General features: G+C 36.0%; 2 protein-coding genes across 2 annotated transcripts; both read left to right on the top strand.

Moving 5' to 3' along the window:
• Positions 1-617: 617 nt before the first annotated feature.
• Positions 618-9,717, top strand: LOC141622861 (kinesin-like protein KIN-12E). The gene is made up of 21 exons (XM_074438882.1): positions 618-991; positions 1,626-1,781; positions 1,886-1,969; positions 2,334-2,453; positions 2,729-2,842; positions 3,029-3,121; positions 3,228-3,317; positions 3,418-3,488; positions 3,596-3,670; positions 3,785-3,872; positions 3,965-4,023; positions 4,139-4,202; positions 4,322-4,387; positions 4,958-5,116; positions 5,203-5,307; positions 5,533-5,768; positions 6,088-6,157; positions 6,248-6,304; positions 6,583-6,642; positions 6,741-6,820; positions 7,247-9,717. Exons 1-21 carry the CDS (start codon positions 716-718, stop codon positions 9,303-9,305), a joined length of 4,182 nt encoding a protein of 1,393 aa, XP_074294983.1. The 5' UTR covers positions 618-715; the 3' UTR covers positions 9,306-9,717.
• Positions 9,718-17,842: 8,125 nt separating this feature from the next.
• LOC141622865 (E3 ubiquitin-protein ligase RHF2A-like) lies at positions 17,843-23,498 on the top strand. Its single transcript, XM_074438885.1, has 9 exons — positions 17,843-18,287; positions 19,584-19,733; positions 19,838-19,884; positions 20,539-20,601; positions 20,701-20,809; positions 20,926-21,305; positions 21,732-21,836; positions 21,969-22,336; positions 23,224-23,498. The coding sequence occupies exons 1-8, from the start codon at positions 18,282-18,284 to the stop codon at positions 22,294-22,296; spliced, it is 1,188 nt and encodes a 395-aa protein (XP_074294986.1). The 5' UTR covers positions 17,843-18,281; the 3' UTR covers positions 22,297-22,336; positions 23,224-23,498.
• Positions 23,499-24,277: the final 779 nt, after the last annotated feature.

Here is a 24,277-nt window from a genome sequence, read left to right as displayed (position 1 = left end):
CCAAAGTACTAGTTCGGATCGGATATCCATATTAAAAATCCTGAAGTTAGATATCCAATATCCAAACCAAATGTCTCGGATATCCAAAATAATCGGATCGGATGCGGATATCCATACTTTTGAATTTACTTTAAAATTAAGTTTGAAACACAATTATATTCATAGTTTTACATGATATTTTCTTTCGTATTTTTATTCCAAGTTCTCGCTATAAAATTTAAGTACCACCTAAATATTTCTCTAATATTTTAAACATTAATTAAGTTGTTGTATCAAATAAAATTTTAGTTTCTCGAAATTATACTAGAAAACTATAGTTTCGGATCAGATCGGATATCCAAATGTTTTAATTTTAATATCTATATCCAAACCAAAACCAAAGATTTCGGATCGGATATCCAAACCGAACTTAACTTTCGGATCGGATATCCATAAATTCGGATCGGATATCGGATCAGTTTGGATAATCGGATTTTTTGCTCCGCCTTATAGAGCCTACCGCTTACATATGAGAATTTCCGGATGCACATAAACTTGGCTCCACATACCTCAATTTCAAAAATTTGAAATCCTCCCCAATATATTCAAACACAAACACCCATTTTACTTACCGTTAACTTTCAAATCCTCACTTCATCTTCCACATTCTCATACTTTAATTAATCTCCCAATTGCTCATCAAATTCTCAAATTAAAACTATAGTATAATCAAACAATGTTCAAGATCCCGTCATTTAGTACCGAGACACCGAGTACGGTGAAGACTCGGACAGTTTTCCATGACGCGCCTGAGTCGAGTCGTGCTACACCGAGTATTGCCAAGTCTATTTCGCGTGATAATTTGTTGTTGCAGTCTTCTACTGCACGAAACTTTAATGACAGAGATGAGTTTCGTGATTCTACGAATAATAATAATAATAATAATGTGGTGGCTGTTCGTAGCTTTGATTTGTCTGAAGATCCGTCCTTCTGGAAAGATCATAATGTGCAGGTTAATTTGATGATTATATACCTTTTTTTGTTGATTGATTAATTAATTTGGTTTGATTTTAGTTTTTTTGTATTATCGTTGTTCATTTACTGGATTGATTACGGAAATAGGTGAATTTGTGTTTTGTTTTGAGGAATTAGGGTTTGAGGATTTGGTTTTAGGCGAAAGAATGTGATAATCTGGCATGTTTGATGATGATTGAACTAGATTATGAAGTTATGATTATGTATATATGTTTGATTTTACTCAGAAGAAGTGATAGAGATGATTACTGTCTGATGATTGAGCTAGTTTATGAAGTTTCGATTATATATGTGAGAATGTGATATCGATTTGATAAGTGAAAACAAAGCGAATCATGAAATCAAGAGTTCAAAATTAGAGGTATGAAGAAGCTTGAGATGTTCCAAAAGAGGCGTCTTAAGATGGATCTTATCTCGTTGACCTAAAAATTTGAGACAATAAAGATTTTACAGTCATCACTGTAATTTTGTAGTTTTCTTGATAATGAAACAAGAGGTTTATACCGTTGGTAGTGTCGAAATGTGGAATGGATGATCACTTTGAAAGCTGTTGGTTTGTATACTTGGTAGCTACTACAAGATCGCATCAAATTTTACTTGTCGATTTACAGGTGATCATTAGACTTCGTCCTTTAAACAGTTCAGAGATATCACTACAAGGCTATAACAGATGTGTTAGGCAAGAAAGTTCCCAAACAATTACTTGGACCGGACACCCTGAATCACGCTTCACTTTTGATGTCGTTGCTGATGAAACTGTTTCACAGGTTTGTTAACTTCTTTTTCGTGCAATATATATAATTACTTTTACGCGATTTAGCAAGTCAGGCTTTATACTTGTGTTTAACTTCCATTCATATATGATGAGCAGGAGAAGCTTTTTAGAGTGGCAGGCGTGCCTATGGTGGAAAACACTGTGGCTGGGTACAATAGCTGCATGTTTGCTTATGGACAAGTAAGTTGTTGTCACTTATTGTGGCTTCAGTTCAATCGTTTTGTTTTTATTTTTTTGCCTAACACTAGTAGTAGCTGCTTGTAGTCCAGGTGTAACTAAGAATCATTTTACATTGCCAAATAAAGCTGAGGAAATTAAATTGTATGGAGTAGTTTTTAGCATTTCTGGGTTTTGAACAAACATCAGTTTAGTGATTCAAATGGAGTATTAGAGCTACAACTGAACTATTACTCTCGATGGAGTATGATACACTGGCATTAACACCGATATGCAATTATGCATCATGGAAGTTCTTGTTTCGTTGATTACTTAACTCATGCCTTATGGTTGATGTTATTAATCTTGTTTCATTTTTCTTTTGCAGACTGGAAGTGGAAAAACTCATACTATGTTGGGAGATATAGAAGGGGGCACTAGACGACATAGCGTCAATTGTGGGATGACGCCTAGAGTGTTTGAATATTTGTTTACCAGGATTCAAAAGGTAGGTTTCTTCTTAGAAGCTACGTGCAACTGACTTTGATCATCAGTGGAATAAGAGTCAAAATATAATCAATATATGACATTTACAGTTCTTAAATGATATTTGAGCATAATATGTTTCTAAGCCCCTTTATCTGACATAGGTTACAGCGCCACGTAGTTTACTGCTAACAGAATCAGATGGAATATCATAGTCAATCTTGCTGGTGCACTCATTTTGTATTTTTCTAGTTGTGTTTGTAAAGTCATAAGGGAAAATTTCACGTTTCATTACAGGAAAAAGAGGCTCGCAGAGAAGAAAAGTTTCGGTTTACTTGTAAATGCTCATTTTTGGAAATTTACAACGAGCACATTCTTGATCTTTTGAACCCATCTTCATCGAACTTACAGGTAAGCGACATGAGCAAACTGGCTAATCAATCGTAAGACTGTTAATTATTGTAGCTTAGGCACTTTTAGACCTGACTCTTGGTATAGCTGCAAGCTCGGGGGTTTACTTTTGCATACCTTGAACCCTTAGTCTTTGAATCTTTGCTCTTACTCCAACTTGTAGACCTTATGAATCTTATTCTGCAGATTAGAGAAGACTTAAAGAAAGGAATTTATGTTGAAAACCTCACAGAGCTAGAGGTTTCAAGTGCTCGAGATGTAATGCAACAATTGCTTGAGGTAATGATCCACCAAATTGAATTAGTTCTTCCAGCACAAGTTATATTCCATGTTTCCTGTTTCTATTTTTACAACTGATTGATACGGAATTATCGGGCTATGTCAGGGTTCCATGAACAGGAAGGTGGCAGCCACAAATATGAATCGTGCAAGCAGTCGTTCCCATAGTGTTTTTACATGTGTGATTGAGAGTACGGTAAGTAGAGGTTCCCTCTATAGGTTTGAAGTTTTTGAAACTGTGTATTACATACACTTGGATAATGAATGCTATTATATTGACAAAATGAAATTGGCAGTGGGAATCTCAAGGTGTTACCCATCATCGTTTTGCTCGACTAAATCTTGTAGATCTGGCAGGCTCTGAAAGGTGATTTTAGAAGGAAGTTACTCGTATATGTTATGTATTGTTCCATACTTCCATGCTGCTAGATTAGTTTTGAATGTTCATTCTGACCAAAAAGATGATCACCACAGGCAAAAGAGTTCGGGGGCAGAAGGTGAGCGACTTAAGGAAGCCACAAATATCAACAAGTCACTTTCAACTCTTGGGTACGTTTCCTTACTCTCTGTTGAGTGCTTCACATTAGTCACATAACTATTGCACAACTACACATCGAATTCAATTTATTTCTCCTTTTGACTTGTCTATGATTCATGTTTCAGATTGGTGATTATGAACCTTGTGAGCATGTCCAACGGAAAATCTCTTCATGTGCCTTATCGAGATTCAAAATTAACCTTCTTGCTTCAGGTATATGCCAACATCATTTTACTTGAATGCATTTTTCTAAGGACGCTACTAAAGCCATAAACATCGTTACCCTAACTTTCAAATGTGGTCAGGATTCACTGGGAGGAAATTCGAAAACAATTATCATTGCTAATATTAGTCCTTCTAATGGGTTAGTCATTTCTTCGTCACCCAGCTTTTCTTCACATTCTTCACATTCCAAGTCTGTTAATGTCACATTTATTTTTTACTTGTAATCCTACTTTTTTTTTTTGGGTTTCTTGCAGCTGCTCACTGGAAACTTTAAGCACTCTGAAATTTGCTCAGCGTGCTAAATTTATAAAGAACAATGTATGTTATGTTGACATTTGTTTTCTGTAGCACCATGAAACCAACTACATTTTCCTCCAAAAAATTAAACTCCGTATATTCTTGTTAGCAATTATTTTTCGGTTGTTATCCTTTTTCAGGCAATCATAAACGAAGATGCCTCTGGTGATGTGCTTGCCATGCGAATGCAAATTCAGCAGCTGAAGGTAATTCGTTGTCTTATGTACCTTCACTGGACGCAAAATAAACACTTTCTGTATAGGGCATACCAAATATTATTTTCTTAGAAAGCAAGTCTAAACTCCATAATTTACTTTGATTGTTGCTTGGGTTCCATATAATTGTTGTTCGAGGCTAAGTTGGGGTCACATAACAGTTAAGTTGTCAGTTCAAGTTCTTTACGGGCATACCAAATATTATTTTCTTAGAAAGCAAGTCTAAACTCCATAATTTACTTTGATTGTTGCTTGGGTTCCATATAATTGTTGTTCGAGGCTAAGTTGGGGTCACATAACAGTTAAGTTGTCAGTTCAAGTTCTTTACGGAGCACAACAGTCATACCTTGGTCTGTGTACAATGATATTGAGAATTTAGAACGTTTAGGTGGGATACTAGACTTAGTATACTAATTAGAGCATCAATATGAGGGAATGTGCCAAATGGAAGCTATAGGAAAGTTATATTTAGGGTTAATGAGATGGTCTTGGAATCTCAATTCAATTTTGAGATATTTGTTGTACAGAAAAAAGCTAATTTCCTAAATCACCATTTTGCAGAAAGAAGTTTCTCAACTGCGTAGTTTGGCCAATGGAGGACCAGGAAACCAGGACTGTGAAGCACAGTCACTGAGTTTGCTAGGTTCACCAGGAGCTTTTAAGTGGGAAGGGCTTAATGGTTCTTTTAGTCCATTGAGATCTGACAAAAGCCAATCGCAGGTTTGTGCTTTTGTTATTTTGGCAAGGTGATGCTCAGCTTGTTACAAGTTAGTTAAATACTCTGTATGTTCTATGGTTTCCTTCAGAAGAAAGAATATGAAGTTGCTCTTGTTGGAGCACTTAGACGAGAAAAGGACAAGGACTTGGCTTTGCAATCACTGACAGCTGAAAATAAGGCAGCTATGCAACTGGTGTGTTTCCATACACTGCTTTCGTATAAGAATTTGAATTTTATTCAACTCTGATTCGTTAATCTTATTTCTTTCCAAGTTCCTTTCAAAGGGAGAAATTAATGTCTGTGGTGTTTAGCAGCTGATCAAGAAGAAGCAATGTCTGAGTTAGTCTAAGTATTTTTACGTTAGTGAACTCCCCATATAATGGCTTGTTGGCAACTTGGCGTATTGTTGCTAATGCAGGCAAAGCAAAGGGAAGACGAAATTCAAGGTTTGAAAATGAGGCTCAGGTTCAGAGAAGCAGGAATTAAGAGGTTAGAAGCTGTTGCTTCTGGAAAAATATCTGCTGAGGCGCACTTACTGAAGGAGAAGGAGGAGCACTTAAAAGAAATAGAAGTTTTGCGTGCTCAGGTCGATAGGAATCAGGAAGTGACCAGATTTGCCATGGAAAACCTGCGTTTGACCGAAGAACTTAGAAGGTATGTTGGCTGTCTATGTTTCTCAGATGAGCTTAAATGCTTACCTTGTTGCATGGAGCTATCTTCCTTGTGACATCCATGCTGAGGGCTACATTTGTTATTCATAACTGAAGGTCAAAGATACCAACTAAAATATGATATGTGTTCGATTCATGGAAATTGCTCCTATTTTCAAAATTTGTGAGAGGGGTTTTGAAAAATGGGGACAATTCAAGGATTCGGAGGGAGTAACTAACATATATCCTATCAACATTTTTTTTTAAATTATTTCAAAAGTTTTGGAGTTAATGTTTATTTGTATATATTACTACATTGGCAGATTAAAATCTTTCTATGAAGAAGGTGAAAGAGAGAAAATGAACGAACAGATTTCGGCATTGCAGAATAAGGTGTTATTGATTGACTATGAACTTTCTAAGCTATATAAACTCTTAAATAATTATTGGGATTGACCTTCCATTGCTAATTGTCCTATACAGTTACTTGAAGCACTTGACTGGAAGCTTATGCATAAAACAGATTCATCAGATGTTCAGGTGCTTCACTGATCTTCATTTATATTAATTGTTAAAAAGTTGTATATCTATTATATTTTGTGAAAAATTTCATCAGATCTCTACTCGTATTTCATAATTGCCACCATTTTCAGCATTTTGATAAATCAAGCGTCTAAATTTTCATCAGATCTCTACTTGTATTTCGAGAAATTGATGGTCAAGTTGATGTCATATCACCAATGTAATAAAATTGACATGTAAAGATGTGCTTGTGTACTTTATCCTGATCATCTACCTTGTGTGTCTTCCTTCATCAGGAGTCTGCAGCACCTGGGCTATCATCCATTAAAGAGGAAAATGAATTCTTGCAACTACAGGTGTGATAACTGATCACCAAACCACCTTCTTTCTAGCTATTATCTTAGTTTCAGATTATACTACAGCTGTTTTATACTAATAAGATATTTCTTGACAGGCTTTTCAGCACCAGGCAGAAATTAATTCATTGCGGAAAAAACTTGACTCTAGACTGGGGGAGAAAGAGAAACTGGACAGGTATTTCTCCCTTGAATCTATTTGGTTACAACACAAACAGCCGTGTAAAACCGCCTCACTGTTTTATCAGAAGACGGCTTCATGGGAGACTTGTGGTTACAGACTACAGTAACAAACTGGGTCGTCAAATGTTCTCCATTGCTCTGTCACAGTGCAATGTAGACTGTAGATAGAGCTACTTGGCTTCCTCTTGTAAGAATAGGCATTTGATATTTTGGATGACATTGTTAAACTTCACATCACCATAGTAACTGGCTTTGTGAGGGAGATTTTTTCCACAAGTTCTCGTCTTCATTTTTTTCTAAGCCGATCTCATGTTTTCATCCAAGTGATAATTTGGTCTGACGGACAGGACAATTTAGTAATTTAGATTTTGTGGATATTCCTGATAAGCTATTTATCTTTACTTTTTATTATGTCGCGCAGGCACATCAAGGATTTAGAAACTGAGTTAAAGACACTTCGATCCGCTGAAGAATCAAATGATAAAATATCAACATTGTCAAGTGAAGTTCCTTCCACCCTTACAAGTGATGTAGAGCTGAAAGCGATGGTGGATGCTATTGCAGCAGCAAGTCAGAGAGAAGCTGAAGCTCATGAAGTGGCCATTACTCTTTCTAAAGAGAATGATGAATTACGAGCTAAGATTAAAGTTCTAGTGGAGGACAACAGCAAGCTGATAGAGTTGTATGAAAGGGCAGTTGAAGAGAAGAATGCCAAAGTCGGTTTAAATGCTGAAAATGGTGGCAATTATGAAGCTCAAAACATGGAAATTGATATCGCTCCTGACATGGAAGGTACAGAAGGGAAACAATCGGAGGATTTAGAGCATCAACTCGCTGAATTGCACGAGGAAAATGAGAAGCTGCTGAGTTTATATGAGACAGCAATGCAGGAGAGAGATGATTTGAAGAGGAAACTTTCATCTGCCTTGCATGACAACTCCCTGGAAACTGGAAAATCTTTCTTCTCGGAAAAACTTGCTGAGGTTGACGTACTAGAGCATCCACACGATTTTGATGATTCTATTGAGGTAAGTACCATTAAGGACGTGGATGAGCATATTCCAATTGCTGAAGAAGATGCCCTAGAGGAAGATGACATCCCCAATCTCGACGTGCGTGAAAATGTAGTTCGTAAGACAAGTTCAAAGTCAGATGAACATCAAAGCTCTTTGGCTGGTCCCTCGAGTTTTGAAGATCTACATGACAATCAGGAGTCGGAAAGCTCTCCTGTCTGCAAAACAATGATAGATGAAACGAGGTCTGTGGAGATAGATGAACAAAACCCAACCTTTGACTTCCTTGCCGATTCTGAGGATCTTACAGACAATGGACTTGATGGTAGAACTAGTTATTATTCGCAAATGGAGGATGAGCTTGTTCTCTTGAGGGTCGAATTAGAAAAAGCTCGAGAAAATCTATCAAATTCTGCCAATTATATTAATGAGTTTCGAGTTCTTGAGGAAGCCGTTCTCAAGTGTGATATTATCTCTAAAGAAATAGAAGCTGAAAAGGATCACATCAAATTCAAGCAACAGGAGATTGAATCCCATAAAATCCTCTCCTCGGATTTCCGTTCCAGACGGGTTCTTATTGATAATAAGCTTGCTGCAATTAGAGCTACACTTACAAGTATTGTTTCATCATTTGCTTACTATGAGCAGCGAGTAACGAGAGCAAAGGCAAGGATTGATGCTTCAGCGTCCTTCTTCCATCAAAAGAAGGACAATCTAGCCCGTCTTCAGGCTCAAAGTGTTGAAATCAGTGCCAAAAAGAGAGAGATTCAAGAAACTGAAGCTGAAATTAGGAACAATTTGTTGTTGCTGAAAGCCAAACTAGAGGAAGAGAACCAACGACAAGACAACGAAAGAGTTCTTATTTCCATAGACAATGTTCAGAGAGATGAAATTCCATCAGGGCAGAGTAGTTGGAGAATTGGCAGTAAGGCAACTGAACTGTTAAAGTCCGAGGAACAGAAAACAAAACTTCACAATGAGATCAAGCAGTCCCGAGAAAAGCTAGGCACCATAAAGAAAGATGTTGAAGATTTGAATCTGAAGCGGCAAAAGCTCAACAATGAGATTCAAGTTGTGAGTTTGGAGATGCAAAAGGCAGCCAAAATTGTCGAGGAAACCAAGCATGCCTTGCAGAATGTAATGAACGAAAAATCAGCTCTCATGGAGGTGAAAGAGAATGGGGAAACCGAAATTGATACTTTAATAGCTGAGTACCAGCACTGTATATTTGAGGATTGTTTAAGAGAAGAGGAGCTCAGCATTCTGGAAGAAGATATGTGTACTATGTCGATAAAGGTAGATATATTAGAGTCGGAAAGGACAGAAATCGTGAAGAGAACGACTCAACTCGTCTTTGGAAATGAATGCCAAACAGACCTTCCATCTGAAAAGATGCGAGTAGAGCTACAAGATGTTCAGAACTTGATTGACGAAGCAAGCACTATTGTGTCGAGGATTGTGAGATAGACAGCCAAGCCATCTTGTCTGTCAGTCCTTCAAGAGTTCCTGATACTGAACGAAAACAGAATCCTGTCCGACATAACATGAATCGACCAAATGACGAGTGATGAACATTCTTCCTGTAATGTAACTTGAAGATCTGTAATGTATACAGCTTCTGAGCCGGCTTTTGCAGTTAGGCCTTGTGTGCAGAAATTCCGCTTGACAGCGAAGTTACCTTTTCTGCCAAAATCTCTGGTACGAATGTTTCATGCCAAGTTATTTACGAAAATCTTTAATTTGCATCAAATACTGCTCGTGTAAAATCGCCTTGTATAAGTCCAGAGGAATCTGAAGGTTCAATAGAATGCTAGAACAACTGAACCGTATCAGAGAGATGAGCATTTGCTTTTGTAATGTTAAAGTCAGTTTTTACCAATTATTTATCATTCGCACCATCTTTAAGTCAGTTTCATACCATGACCGATAGTTAACCCGAAATACCTTAAACTCGGAATCTTCAACACCAATATGTTTAGGTTAGGTTATATTATGAGTCTCCCTTATTTTGATTGTGCCCATGGCAATGTCTAGATTCGTGTAACACTGACTTGAAATCGAAATTTGCTATATTATTAATTTAGTACTCGTATCATGAAGCCACATTTTAAATCTCAATTTACATGTTTGTCGACCAACTAATTTGCCATTGACACATTTGTTTTAGTATATGCTATGCACAAATCCTTACTTGTGATTGTCACAAGTCATAATAAAACTCACGAGAAAACAGGTTGCGGAGAGCACTTGGTCTTGCTTCAAACGGACCATTTTTGTCCGAAGCAATAAGACGTGATTTTGTAGCCATTTTACAGCCAAATGTGACCATTATTTAAAAAAGAAAAAATTATCATAAACTAGTTGTACCATTATTGTTACATTTAATTATAAAATGGTCACATATGCCCGTTTGAAACTTCGGACGAAAAGTGACCGTATGAAACCAGAATTTGCGATGTGAGAGTGGACAGTTGCAAAGTCACAAAAGGCCGTTGTTTGTGCATGATTACAACTTAGAAGTGTCATGTAGGGCTATGTGTTTATAATTTATCAAAATAAAGTTGGTATCCTTGTTAGCTCCACATCATGTATTGGCGTTACATTAGTCATAAATTGAATAATGACATTAACGGTCCATTTTAAGATAATCAAATTTACAAAATATAAACATCACGTACATAATACACCAATTATTCATTCTAGGAAAGAAGCCAAACGTAAGAGCATTGTAGCTCAACGTAGCCACATATATTTATATCATGCTGAGTTGAAATGTCTTAAAGTGCTATAGAGTGTCCAAACTCTAAAATTATTAATTAAAATAAGAATACGAATTGTTAGGTATCAGACACGTATATCAGGGTGTTGTGCAAGAACATGCTAAAAGGGAGAAGTGTCCGTGCGATCTAGCTAGAGCCTGGAAGGAGTAGGAGCGTGACTGACACCACCCGAGCCCTCAATATTGAATTGGTTAATGTTCAGCTCAACTTCTCGAGCTTTATCAAGCTAATTTTAAGTCTCGAGACTCTCAACCATAACCATGCTTAGTGAGAAGAGGAGGATAGGAAACAGGAAGCATATATCAAAAGTCCCAAAACATAGAAAAATATGAATAATATCATAGGAATCAACAAGTATATATCGAAAGTCCCAACACATAGAAAGTAAGTTTTTTTGACAGAGTTCCATGAGAGCATTAGATAATTGTTTGTTTTGCGATACCAATTACTAGTCTCTGCACCTCTCGGTTAGTCTTACTTTAAACGGATATATTCATTTTACCATTAAAAATTAAAACTAATCTAATCAAGTTAGGTTTGGACCGAATTTATTTAGGTCCGGTCCTCAATTTTTATTTTTTTAAGTGTAGGATTTGGGTCATGTCTACAAACTTTTACTAGTCCCTATACAATTGAACGTAGAAAAGTGATATCTATTTGATATGTGGGATTACTTAAAATGTATATACGCATCTTCTTATTATTATACGTACGTATCTACTCCGTACTTGGTAAGATCTAGTTTTGGGCGGCTAATGTCAGCAATCACATAGCATATTCAAGTATAATAATACCTCTACTTTTCCATTTGCCTTACCTTTCTAAACCAGGCCAAATATAGTACCAGTAATATACTATCAATGCAGCTTATCATACGTTTTACCTAATCAACTGCAGTCATTCTTATGTGAGACGGTCAAATACTGTAAAACGGTTCCATTATATAAAAATACAGTTCATATATTAACACTAAATGAATAAACTTTTTATAAAAGTGGACCGTTTCACGGTATAAGACCGTCTTATTCTAGAATTTGTGAATCAACTATACTTATACCTAATCAACAGTACTTCTCCCTTAAAGACGTACACTCAAGTGCCATTAAGTTTGAAGAGTGGATAATACACTGATCCACCAATACCATGTGATCAAATTTTCAGTTGCGAGAATTTTTTAAGCTCTTAAAATTTGAATTTAATTTTTAATACTATGCGAGAAGACTATCTTAATTAAAACCTTAAAATAATAGTTGGGATTCAATGAGCAGGAGTACATATACTACTTGGAAGAGTTTAAACTGTTTATGTTGTATTTTAGTGGTGGCAAACAGTGTAGCGTCATTTGCGGAATATGACAACATCTGATCTACGTATAATAATTACCAGTAAATCGTATAATGACGAATAGCTAGCTGTTTGTTTTAAGGAAGGGGTCAAATTTTGATGCTCTTGACTCTTGAGCCACACTTGAAACTTGAAAGGCCATTTTTCACCAACATTTCCTAATCCTAGTAATTACAGTAGTTGGTTGTTTGTAAAGACGGTTATATCCGTTTTACGTGTAAAACTGGTTAAATACTACTCATAGTACATCGTAAATATTGACGGGACAAGAGTTTGATAGTATTGCTTAGACATTCTGTTTGTTGTCTGATTCCCACGCTTGACATATTTTATCGCTTTCGCATATATATTTGTCTTAAATAAGAATTAGGTATAATTTAATTAATGTATATACGTGTAATAGTTTAATCAAAGCTTAATTTTATTGAGCTGATGCAAGTTGGTCCAAATTAGGAACTACTCCATGAATATTATAGTTAAGTTAACTACACTTCCAATATTTAAGATAACTAAAGTAAACAAATTAAACCTAATTATAATTATAATATGGCGCCATTTCTATAGTGTAGTTTTAGTTGTTCCTAATCTTCAATTATTGAGAATAGGGGACAACAATCCAACATCCAGGAGCATATCTTAAAACGGACTAGTTGTTACTTGTTAGTTTGTTACTTCTCCGTCCTTGTCACTCTTTCGCAATTTGCTCTTAAATCGGGTTAGCACCGGACGGGTTGGTAGGGAGTGAGGTCGAGCCCATATCATGGGTTGGGGAGGGCCGGGCTGGGAGTGATGGCCCTGAACCAGCCGTTGGACTAAAATGGGCAAAGAGAGAGCGCGGGCTGGGGAAGAGTGAGCTCGGGACCTGCCCGACTTGGAGCAGATTGGACGAGCTAGGGAAATTGCGAAGCGGTATGGGGGGCTGGGTCAACCCGCACTGTTGTCAAAATCTAATTGTTGATACTCTATATTTTATGAAAACATCTATGACACCCAACGAAATTCCAACGAGTTGTGTTTTAACAAGAAAATGACAGGAAATCAACCTTAATATCATGTTTTTTTTACTTAATTTCAGTATAATTACATTCAGATTTATACAGTATGTTCATTTAAGTTCAATTCAATTTACTTCATGCGAAATAATATTTAATTTAATTTACATTTTATAAATTCGGTTTACAGTTTCATTTCAGCTAAAACAACATGAGGTTGTAATTGCATCTCAACTTTAAAAAAAAAAAAAAAAAATTGAAAAAAAGATCCTCCTATTTGTTAACACGATCACACGATTTATTTATGAAGAGGAGAAAGTTGTGGAAAAAAAGATTGACCTACTAGGCTACTACAAATAAATGTAAAGGTGGCAAACTTGACAAACCATCCACTCACTTCTATCTTTTGTCTTTGAACACTCCCAAATCACACTTTCTGATTTTGACACTTGGACCTTTCTTTTTTTAACTTCCCAGTTCCACCTACCTACCACTTCTTTTTCCAAAAAAATACAGTCAACCTGACCCCACATTTTTCAGGTAAATTTGTAATATTATCCTCATTACCTCTATCTTACGTGTCACCTTTCATATATTTTTGCGGCCCGTTTTTCTTAAGATCATTGCTTTTGGTCTGAAATAAGACGGGTAACATGTCATTATTTTACAATAAAATGTTATTTTTTGATAACATGTTACCATTATTGTTTTACATCATTTTCGCAGGTAAAAATGACACCTCTAGTCATAACATTTTGTGAATTAATTGGTTACATTTTCTTAAAAAAAGGCAACATTTTATCCATCTGACAAATAAGACCAAAAGTATCCGTCTGAAACAAGAATTTGTGATATTTTTGTACCAGTGTTTCTTGCTTAACATCGTTTTAACTTATGAGCATTTTACAACATTTTTTATCGTTACCTCTGCTTTAAAAGAAGGGGTTGTTTTAGCAACAAAAAAAAAAGACTTGACCGTAAGAGTCTTACTGCGTGAAGCTAATTCGGTAAAAGCTGCTTTCCCAGTCATTGATATTTTGGTGATGGATAATGTTAGGGTGTCACCCTTTCACAACCGTTTTTAATGGAAGGGGTGAGTAGGGGTCCCTCATTCACCCCATATGAGAGGGTAGCGCACAAATTGGGTGGCACCCGGTGACGCCTTTTCATTTTCCTTTGGGGATATGGTGATCGAAACTATCATTGTAAACTAAAACATGCCCGGGTCATCGAAAGCAACTTCACAATATGATACACATCACTAAAGAGACCTATTTGTACACACTCAAAACCTTACCTAAGTCGACTCATTTAATAAATTTATAATTACCCCACTTAAACTAACCCGACCCGATCCACAGACCTACCAAATTAAAATAAAAATGAACAATTTGTTAATCTGCAAAAAGAAGAGCCGAAAGATGAAAACAATTAGTATAATAAATAAATAAATAAATAATCATAAATTCATAATAACCTAAAGGCAGTAAAGTAAACCACACCGTAGTAACCGAAAGCAAAAAAGTATGACGCACCACTGTACTACTCCCTATATATACGCCCTTCGCATCTCTACTATTTTTTCCTCTCCTCATTTTCTTCTGTTGCCTCCGAAAATAGCATTTTCTAAATATCGTAAAACGGATTCTTTTAATAATTACGTTTTCACTAATACGAGTCATGATCACCTTATAACATAAGCCCTCTTCTACAAAAACCTATATTGTTTTAGACAAAATTGGAGTAAAACCGTTTTACAGAAGACTAATAGTATATTGAATGACGGGTCAAATATCCGTTAGATCAACGTCGGTAATAAACCGACGGCAAACCCCAACACCAACCCACAAAAAGTCAAAGTCAAACGTCGGAGAAGTCGCAGGTAACACGACAGCGGACATATGTGTGGTTTGTTGTTGTTGTCCATGCGTTCTTTTCGAGTTTTTAATCTTGGCGGTTTATAAAGTTCCGTCGACAGTCGTCCGTCGAATGTGGAAGAAACATCGACAGAAAATGACTGTCGACATTATCAAGAATCCGAAAAACAAGAATAAGCAGCAAGTCAACGGTGGTAATGGCGGAGTCCAAGTCAACGTATACCATCATCAGCAACATAGGTTGTCTGTGGTGGGGTACGCTGATGAGTTGTCAGACGTTGATTTGAAGGAGTTCGAGAAGGTTAAGGTTTCGATTGACGGGTCAGCCGAGGCGGTTGAGTTGGATAAACAGATGTGGGATCGGTTTAGGGATGCCGGGTTTTGGAGAAGTCCGTCACAAAGATTTGAAGATTCGAGTTAAGTTAAGTTAAGTTGACTGGATCGATTAAAAATCAAACGTTTGGAAGGTACAAGGTCGGTACAATATATTTGCTCTACCGTCGAGGCAGGCTTAGAGATTTGGGAAGGCAGGTGTCAACAGATTAGCCGGTAAAGTCATGACTCGTGACTCGTGAGACATGGTACTCATCATTACTTAGGTTGTAGTACAAGGTTGGTACAATGTATTTGGTCTACGGTCAAGGCGGTTTTAGAGATTTGGAAAGATATATGTCAGCTAGCTTAACTTGGTAAAGTCATAATAAAAAATACGAGTAGTATTAATGACCTGGATTCAAAACCTTTAAGCGAAATTTGTTAATACACACCATTAACTGTATATGAACATTGGAATTTGTTACATGGAAATGTATGTATCAGTTGAAATCTGTTGAATAGAGTAACAAATCTTTTTGCTTTGTTTCCTTTTTTTGTTATTACTATCCGTTTTTTTTTTTTGGTGTTAAATGAGGTGCAACGCTGCAATTCGTAAAGCCAGTACAATGTAAAGGAGATGGAAATTCGAACTGTGATCTATTATATTTTTTGTGGGAAGATCATTTGCTTGGAATTCTTGGGATTAATGGATTCCATATGCTATAGTACTAGTGGCCACGGTTCTTTTGACCATTATTACTGAGTATTTGTCACTATTCAGCACATGTGCACATGTATAAAACAGAGATGGATCTTATATTTGAAGGTACATGTCTCTTCTGGGTGCAAGTAGAGTCGATCATATAATGAATTTTACATGTTGTATGTGATGATGAATGAGAATGCTATTAAGACTCGGTATTAATCGGAGGCTCTGCCTTTGGCTCATTTTCCACTTTGACTTTGTTTGCCGTGCGAATTTACATGTAATTACCATGCTAACTATTTGAGTTGTTTGGTGATAATGAGATCTTCTAAAGAGAATTAATGCATGGATGGCATAATATATTTCAAAGTTTAGTGCAACTCAACTCGATATATCATCACTGATCACCACCTACAGCAATCGCATATGTAAAATGTACCAAATTTGCATCTCAAACCGCTACTAGCTCTATTGCTACTCTAAAATATCTTATATCACTTAATTTAAACTTAAAAAATAATATTCCGTATACTTTATTATAACCTCACAACATGAATTACACATAACATTTTTCTTTTAGGATTATCAAAACTTATCACTAGCTGATGGAATATGTACGAATTACCCTATATCACTTAATTTAAGCTTAAAACATAATATTCCTTTATTATAATCTCAGTATCCCACAACATGAATTACACATGACATTTTTGTTTTAGGATTATCAAAACATATCACTGGCCGAAGGAATATATACGACTGCTCAAGTACTTGTTTAAGACAGTGTATCCGTCTTAAACTTAAAACGAGTTAATTATATAAATAAGTTAAAAGCAGAATGTTTAAATATTAGCAAAATCCTTATTTTATCCCTGTAAGTGAGATACTAGTTGATCCGTTTTAATCTTACAAATATATCCTTTTAACGAGAAACTGATTAATACAAATTATTTATTTTAAGAGGGACTAGCTGATACGGAGTATAAATATACACCCTTTACCTTGTGAGTACATGAATGGAATAGGGATTTGGTGGGGAATAAATTTGGACCCCAAATTGTTTGGGCCTAGAGTATCAAATGCTCATAGAGTCATAGGTGAAGAATGCGATTGATTCTCATCACATGTTCAATTTAGTGGACTTCAAGACTTGGACCATCTACTTGTTTATTGTCTTGTCTTTTACTCTTTCTTTTGTCTCTTACATCAACTCTATGTCTTTCCACTATCAAAATTTAAGAGACTTTTCCTAAAGCTAGAACAAAATATTCATTCCGAATATAAGTGAAGTAACTGACATTAATCATTCAATAATTTTAGTAACCATTATATTATTCGTTGTAATCATTCTTGTGTGAACCATTTAGAACTATTAACGATTTTTTTTGTTTCAATAATACAATACACGCGCATGACCCAAAGAAATGCAATTTAAAATGTGACCCAATCTTAGTCTTTTTCATTTAAAACAAGAAGAAAACCAAAAATCCGTCAAAGTTCGACAAGAACTCTCCAAAAAGATGTGAACACCAGATCCAAATTCGACTAGGCGGAAATAAATCACAACCCTATTTCTACTATACCGCAAATTACAAACATACACACCTAAAAAGCTAGACCAAAGATTCATTCTGAATATAAACGTCCAAGTAAACTAACACTAATCATTGAATAATTTTAGTAAACATTATACATATTATTTATTGCAGTTATTTTTATTTAGCGAACCACTTAATATTATTAACGATTAGAACTACAACGCAGCCAATTGAGCAACCCGATCCAAAACCAACACGTACATAGTCCTAATGTCCTATCCATACTAACAATACCCTAAATCACAAACATTAACACGCACATCAAAATAACTCTACTCAAACACCTAATAAAACTCTAATTAACATAACCCGTATGCCAGGTCTCATTGCGGGTTTTATCGAACCAATCAACCCACATCCAAAATAAATCTCAAAAAATATAAAACAAAAGAACATAAAGTAAACAAACACTTGTATATAAGGTTGCTTTACACGAATTTATTATAAAACGAATTTTCTTAACAAACTACCTTTATGGTTTACCCTCTCTTTATGCCTAAATCCATTTAGTATTATCTTTGTGTGAAATCGTCTTATCGAGTATCTGAATAAAGTAAAAACAAAGTAAAGTCTACTCGTAAAAGACTGACTAGTCGTCACTCCTTTGATTACTGTAACACCAAGTCTCTTCTACCTTTGTTTTGTTGTATTCATTTCCTCCATATTCTTCTCCATTTTTCCACCCCTTTTTTCTCTCTCTACTTTTATAGGGTTTTGCGACCCCCCTTTTTTCCTTCATCTTTTGATTATCAATCTATCCGATTTCGTATCTCACATCTCTCGTCTAATTTAATTGCGTTACTTCACTTTTAATTTATCGCCGATTTTTGTATGGAGGTAAGAATTTCTTTTTTCCGTTGAATTCGGCATTAATTCATGTTATTTATTTATTTTTATCAAATTTGATATAATTTAGGTTGAATTGTTGTTATGAATGTTTAGTTTGTGTTAATTTATGCGTAATTTGTGTTGATCATTTTGATTGACTTCATTTTTACTTGTTAAATTGAGGTTGACTAGTCATATCTATAATTAGGTAATGTGTTGACGTTGTGCTTCGCTGAGAATCGGTGAAATATTTGATTTTTGGGAGAATTTTTGAGCGAGTAATGTGATTACGGGGATTATCGAAGGGTTTAATTATAGGATTTTGATTAACTTTGATTTTTATCTGTTAATCAAGGTTGACTCGTGATATCTATAATTAGGTAATGTGTGGCGATGTGCTTCGCCAAATCGGTAAAATGTTTTATTTTGGAGTTAAATTGTATGTGAATAATATGATTACGGTGATTACTGATTCATGAGAGGTTTAATTATAGGATTTTGATTGACTTTGATTTTGACTTGTTGATTGAGGTTGACTCGTAATTTTTTTAATTAGCTAATGTTTAAACAATGTGTTTGTTGAATAATCGGTGAATTGTTTTGATGTTTAGCTAATTTTTATGTGATTATGGTGATTAATGAGGGGTTTAAGTATAGGGGATTTTCATTGACTCGATTTTTACGTGATAATTGAGGTTGACTCATAATATCTACGGAGTATAATTAGGTAATGGATTGACGATGTACTTTGCGAGTAATTGGTGAAATGTATGATTAACGAGGGGTTTAACTACATGATTTTGATTGACTTGATTTTTACTTGGTAATTGAGGTTGACTCCTTGTATCTATAATTAGGTGAATTTGTAGACAATGTGTTTTGCGAATGTTTGGTGCAGTATTTGATTTTCAAGGCAAGTTGTTTGTGATTATGGGGATTAACGAGGGGTTTAAATATAGGATTTTGATTGACTTGATTTCTCCCTGTTAATTGAGGTTGACTCGCAAATCATAATATCTATAATTAGGTAATGCTGCAACTTGTGTTACGAATAATTGGTGAAGCATTCAATTTTTGAGATACGTAGTTTGTGATTATGGTGATTTACGATGGTTTAAGTATAGGATTTTGATTGACTTTAATTTTACTTGGTGGTTGAGGTTGACTCGTAGTACCTATAAATAGCAAATGCGTAGACATTGTGTTTTTCAAATAATTGGTGATTTTTTTTTGGTTTTTTAGAGAAGTTGTATCACTTGTATCTTGTATGGGATTATGGTGATTAATGAGGGGTTTTAATTATAGGATCTGAATGTTTGTATGGAGAAAAGCAAGACATTAGAGGAGGCGAAATTGACTTCAGCGGCCGCCTTTGTTGAGGGCGGTATTCAAGACGCTTGTGATGATGCTTGTAGCATCTGTCTTGATCCGTTTTGTGAAAGCGAACCTTCGACGGTAATACATTGTGTTTATTGGTTCGTATTTACCTTTTCTGGAACTTTGTGATGAAAAATGGTGATGTTGACATGTGAATTTGGTGTTGCTTTTGTTGTTTTCAGTTGACTGGGTGTAAGCATGAGTTTCATCTTCAGTGTATTCTGGAATGGTAATGATGATTCTTACGCTTTATTCACTGGCATTACTGTGTTCTTTTAATGTAGGAAATTGTGTGACTACTACATCGGTTGATGCAGTACAATTTCTCATTTTACACCTACGCAAACACAAGCACAATGTTTGGATTAGTGTTTAATACAATTCGTTTGAATATGATTTTGTTGAATGACTTAAATGGATAATTGTTTCAAGCATTTAGTTCCCAATAATCCACCATCTTCTACTGTTTACGAAAATCAGTCAAACTTGGAGCACTGCTTACACTTTTTGTGATGAGCAGGCATTTATAATTTTATATATTGAGTGCAATACATTTTCATCTTCGTCACACACATGATAAAAAAACTGTTTTTTTTTTTTAATTATTGTAGAGGAAATAGCATCCTCTCTTCCCGTCTTCTCCCTTCTTGAGTTTAAATGCTGTGTACATAACCTTTTCTGCTGGTATGTTAAGATGTATTGACTATTTAGTCCTCAGTCCTCATTCTTTAGTGAAGTTGAAAGCTTCAGGTAGAAATCGCAGTCTTAATGTAAGCATGATTGCTCATAAGTAGTACTCCGTACATGGGTTTTTTGAGCTCTATGAGTTCACAAGTTCATTAGAGTTGATGCTAAAATCTAAGTTCTCCGTCAAACTTTGCAGGTGCCAGAGAAGTTCTCAGTGCCCCATGTGTTGGCAGCCCATTAGCTTGAAAGACCCTACAAGGTTTGCATTGTCATTTTTGCTGTATGCTGCTCCTGTGATAAATGTTGTGAACTCCAACAGTAAGCGTTAGTTACGGGGTTTATCTTTTTTTTTTTGCAGTCAAGAACTTTTAGATGCTGTGGTGGAGGAAAGAAACCTCAGGCTTAACCCACCAAGGAATACATCGATATTTCATCATCCAGCGCTCGGGGATTTTGAGATACAGCATGTAAACTACTAACTACTTTTACCGCCTCACACCCCCCCCCCCCCTTTTTTTTTCTTACTGACGTAGTGCCTGTCATCTTGTATTATAATCATTAATCCTCATTGTGTGCAACACAGTTGGCAGCTGGTGTTCATGAAGCTGAACTGGAGGAACGCATAATTCAGCACCTAGCAGCAGCAGCTGCTATGGGACGAGCACGACATTTCGCTAGAAGAGAAGGCCATAGAGGCAGATCATCAGCGCAAGGCCGTCCCCAATTCGTGGTATTCTCAGCTCATCCTGGTTCACATGCCGATAATGTTTCTCATCCTGATGAAGGGCAATCTGAAAATACTCCCGCTAGCTCAGCTGCCTCACCTTCCTCTCCACTAAGAATTGGTGGAGAAGCATCTCAGTATTTTTCGTCTCCAAATCATTCAAGCCAAAGAGATACAGTTTCTTCCTCTGGATTTAGCGCCTTCACTTCTGGTCCACAAGCATCACCATCAAGTAGCGGGTTAGTGCGATGATTTACAATTTTACATCTTTCAGCACGACCACCCCAAAAAAAGTACCAGGAAGTCAGGAACATTATCACAGTTCCTCGTAGGGGAGCTCATATTTATGCAGTCTTACTATCATGTTAACAACACAGAGGGCTGTTGATAAACAATGATGAAAACTGCTTTCATTTTCTTTGAATGACCGCTACTTCACAATAAAAAGATCTGCGAGTCTGCTACCCGTTTATTATGAGCTATTTGGCTTTATTCTATCATATTCTAGAACCAGAAAATAGTGAGTCTTTTGCTTCATTTGAAAATGGAAAAAAATAAATTCCATTTGTCAATTTTCATATTTCTACGAAATCAGACTATTTATTTGCCTTTGTTTTGAGCTCATTAGTAGTGACTCAGGGTTTCCATCTTTTTTGCTATTTTAGGTCTCCCAATCAATCTTCTCCACAAAATCAAGACAGGGCAGGTCCATCAGATCTCCAATCATTTTCGGAATCCTTGAAATCTCGTCTAAATACGATGTCTACAAGGTATCAACAATTAAAATTGCCTGTATGTGATTTTGTTTGATGTTCGCTGATCTCAGTTATGTCGTAGCAGCATTCTTTACTAACTCTAAATATCGGTTCCCTGCTTATTGCCATCTTCGATCTTTTGAAAAGATACAAGGAATCTATATCAAAGAGCACACGAGGATGGAAGGAAAAATGGTTTTCCCGCAACTCTCCAATGTCTGATATTGGCTCTGAGGTAAGGAGAGAAGTGAATGCTGGAATAGCTACTGTGTCCCGGATGATAGAGCGTCTGGAGACTAGGGACAATGAAAGAACCATCAGTGAATCTGTAACTAATAGCTCACAGATCAGTCCAGATCACGACCCAGGTGTACGACCTGTTCCTGATTCTGTTACGCGCCGGGAAGGAAACCATTTGGGTGATAACAGGACACAAGCTCCATGCGCTACAGGATCTGCTTCAGACCGAGCGTAGTAATGGCATTGCATCAACTCATAGCATTGCATCTTTGAAGGTCTGTGTCTCCTTGAATTGTCAATTAGAAGTGTTGCTGCTTACATAGTTCTGTGTTCTGTACTGCAGTTAATGCTTTTATTCTCTTTTGGACTTCAATTTGAACATCTGGAAATTACATTCTACAGAACTAATCATCTTGACATTTTAGGGAATAAATCAGTTCAAACCCATATCTTCTTTTCTTTAATTCTGGTCAAATTTCTGGTAATGTGCTGAATGAACTGTGGATTGTCATGTCTTTAAAAGCAATTGATCAAAGCGCAAATTCGAGATATTCTAACACCCTCTCTAGGAAAAACTGGAAAACCTTTTTGGAAGGAATGTCTCCTTATTGGGTTTTTAATTTTTACTTCTAGTTTTCTGCAAATTCGAGATCTTCTAGCAGTCTCTCTGGCGCTAGTCATATCTCAACATTATCCCTCGTATGTTGGACACATTGGCAAAGGCCGCAAGCGTTCCTCTTCTTAAGCATTCCAATAGTTGTGAATTGGGATAGTTATAATATCCTTAGAAACAGCTAACAGCAACTAGATTTTGCACCATATGTAGCCTGAAATATTTAGGCATTGTTGATGCTAGAAGGCATCTCAGTCTTGTTGAGCTAGCACATGAGCTTATAGTTGAAAGCTCCAAATTATGCTTACCACAATAGACGGCATCTTTGCATTTTTCTTAGGAGTTAATGTTTATTTGAATAACTACATTTTAGTACCGTCTGAACTCTGAATAGAGGCACCTCTGGAAGATCATCAACGTTATGTGGCCCTTTTTGTTAGCATACACTTAGATTTACTGGGCACTGGTCGTTGACTTCCATCTAATCTTTTGTAATATGAAAATAAATGTGGATTTGTCAACGATGATTCTTTTTCATGCTCATTTCAGGTAGAGCCTATGTCTAGCAATCAGGTGGATGCTGTGATTTTGATGCAGTTGCCTACAGAGCGGGGCTGGTAAGTTCCGAATGGAAAACGTACGTTTGTAGTTGCGTTCTAAAGAGATAAAAAGTTACCTGTATACTTATTTGAGTTTGTCAAAGGACATGAATACATGATACATTGTGTATACGGATGTAAATTATGTAATCCTTCCCTCATACTAATCGATGTTACCTGGTTTTACAACATCCATTATGTAGCAATTAGGAAAGCTTTGAGATATTTATTGCGCATCAAACTCTTAGTGTGAGTTCATGTATGCGTTCGTTTCATGTATATTGGACTATTGGAGGTGGAGATTCATGGATTTAATTGATAACAATATCTACAGGGATGTGTCTTAGATGAAAAGTTGGTAAAAGCGAGACAGCATGGCATCATATCTTTGTTTGGGACGATCTCAAAATTGGTCTTTGTGGCCCATTCTGATTGTCGTTTCATAAATGGGCCAGTACCTGAACCTCATTAACTTTAGTCGTGTTGTGTTGTTTTGGGGTTCAATCACCATGATATAGGTGTTGCATGAATTGAGTTTTGTTAATGTCTTCACATCTTGGGAGTATCGAGTTTTTGAGTTTTGCAGGTATTTTCACCGATAATAAAAGAGAGTATTTCTGTGTCAGCAACTCTCTTATAGGACCGTCCTATAGCATAGGACGAGTCCAATAAGAGATACTAGCCCAATAAAAGAATTTTGGTAAAAAAATAAAAAAATTACAGTTAGATTTAGGAAAGGAAAACGTGGAGTAAACAAAAGAACTGAAACTTTACCTTCAATTGGGTCCCACACAATTTCTCTAATTCAAGCATTAAACAAATAATATTGCTCAAAATCAGTAGTCAATAGTAGTGTAGTATTACGTTCATAGTTCATCATATTTTTCAAAGATCACACTGCTCCATCTAGATCAACGTAAAGCTTTATACAATGATTTATAAACACTAGATATTAGATTAAAATGTCTAGTTCTTAAGTTATTTAATGTAAAGCTTCATACAAT

Source organism: Silene latifolia, chromosome X (genome assembly GCF_048544455.1).
Source record: "Silene latifolia isolate original U9 population chromosome X, ASM4854445v1, whole genome shotgun sequence".
NCBI classification, from domain to species: Eukaryota; Viridiplantae; Streptophyta; class Magnoliopsida; order Caryophyllales; family Caryophyllaceae; genus Silene; species Silene latifolia.
This window is presented reverse-complemented; position numbering and strand designations above follow the sequence as displayed.

What these genes read in the sequence shown, in the direction of transcription:
- LOC141622861 (XM_074438882.1), top strand. Translation starts at nt 716, where the DNA reads ATGTTCAAGATCCCGTCATTTAGTACCGAGACACCGAGTACGGTGAAG. An exon ending in TGCAAATTCAGCAGCTGAAG is followed by an intron (nt 4,388 to 4,957) that starts GTAATTCGTTGT and finishes ACCATTTTGCAG; the next exon opens with AAAGAAGTTTCTCAACTGCG. An exon ending in ATGAATTCTTGCAACTACAG is followed by an intron (nt 6,643 to 6,740) that starts GTGTGATAACTG and finishes ATTTCTTGACAG; the next exon opens with GCTTTTCAGCACCAGGCAGA.
- LOC141622865 (XM_074438885.1), top strand. An exon ending in GGGATTTTGAGATACAGCAT is followed by an intron (nt 20,810 to 20,925) that starts GTAAACTACTAA and finishes TGTGCAACACAG; the next exon opens with TTGGCAGCTGGTGTTCATGA. An exon ending in GCATCACCATCAAGTAGCGG is followed by an intron (nt 21,306 to 21,731) that starts GTTAGTGCGATG and finishes TTGCTATTTTAG; the next exon opens with GTCTCCCAATCAATCTTCTC.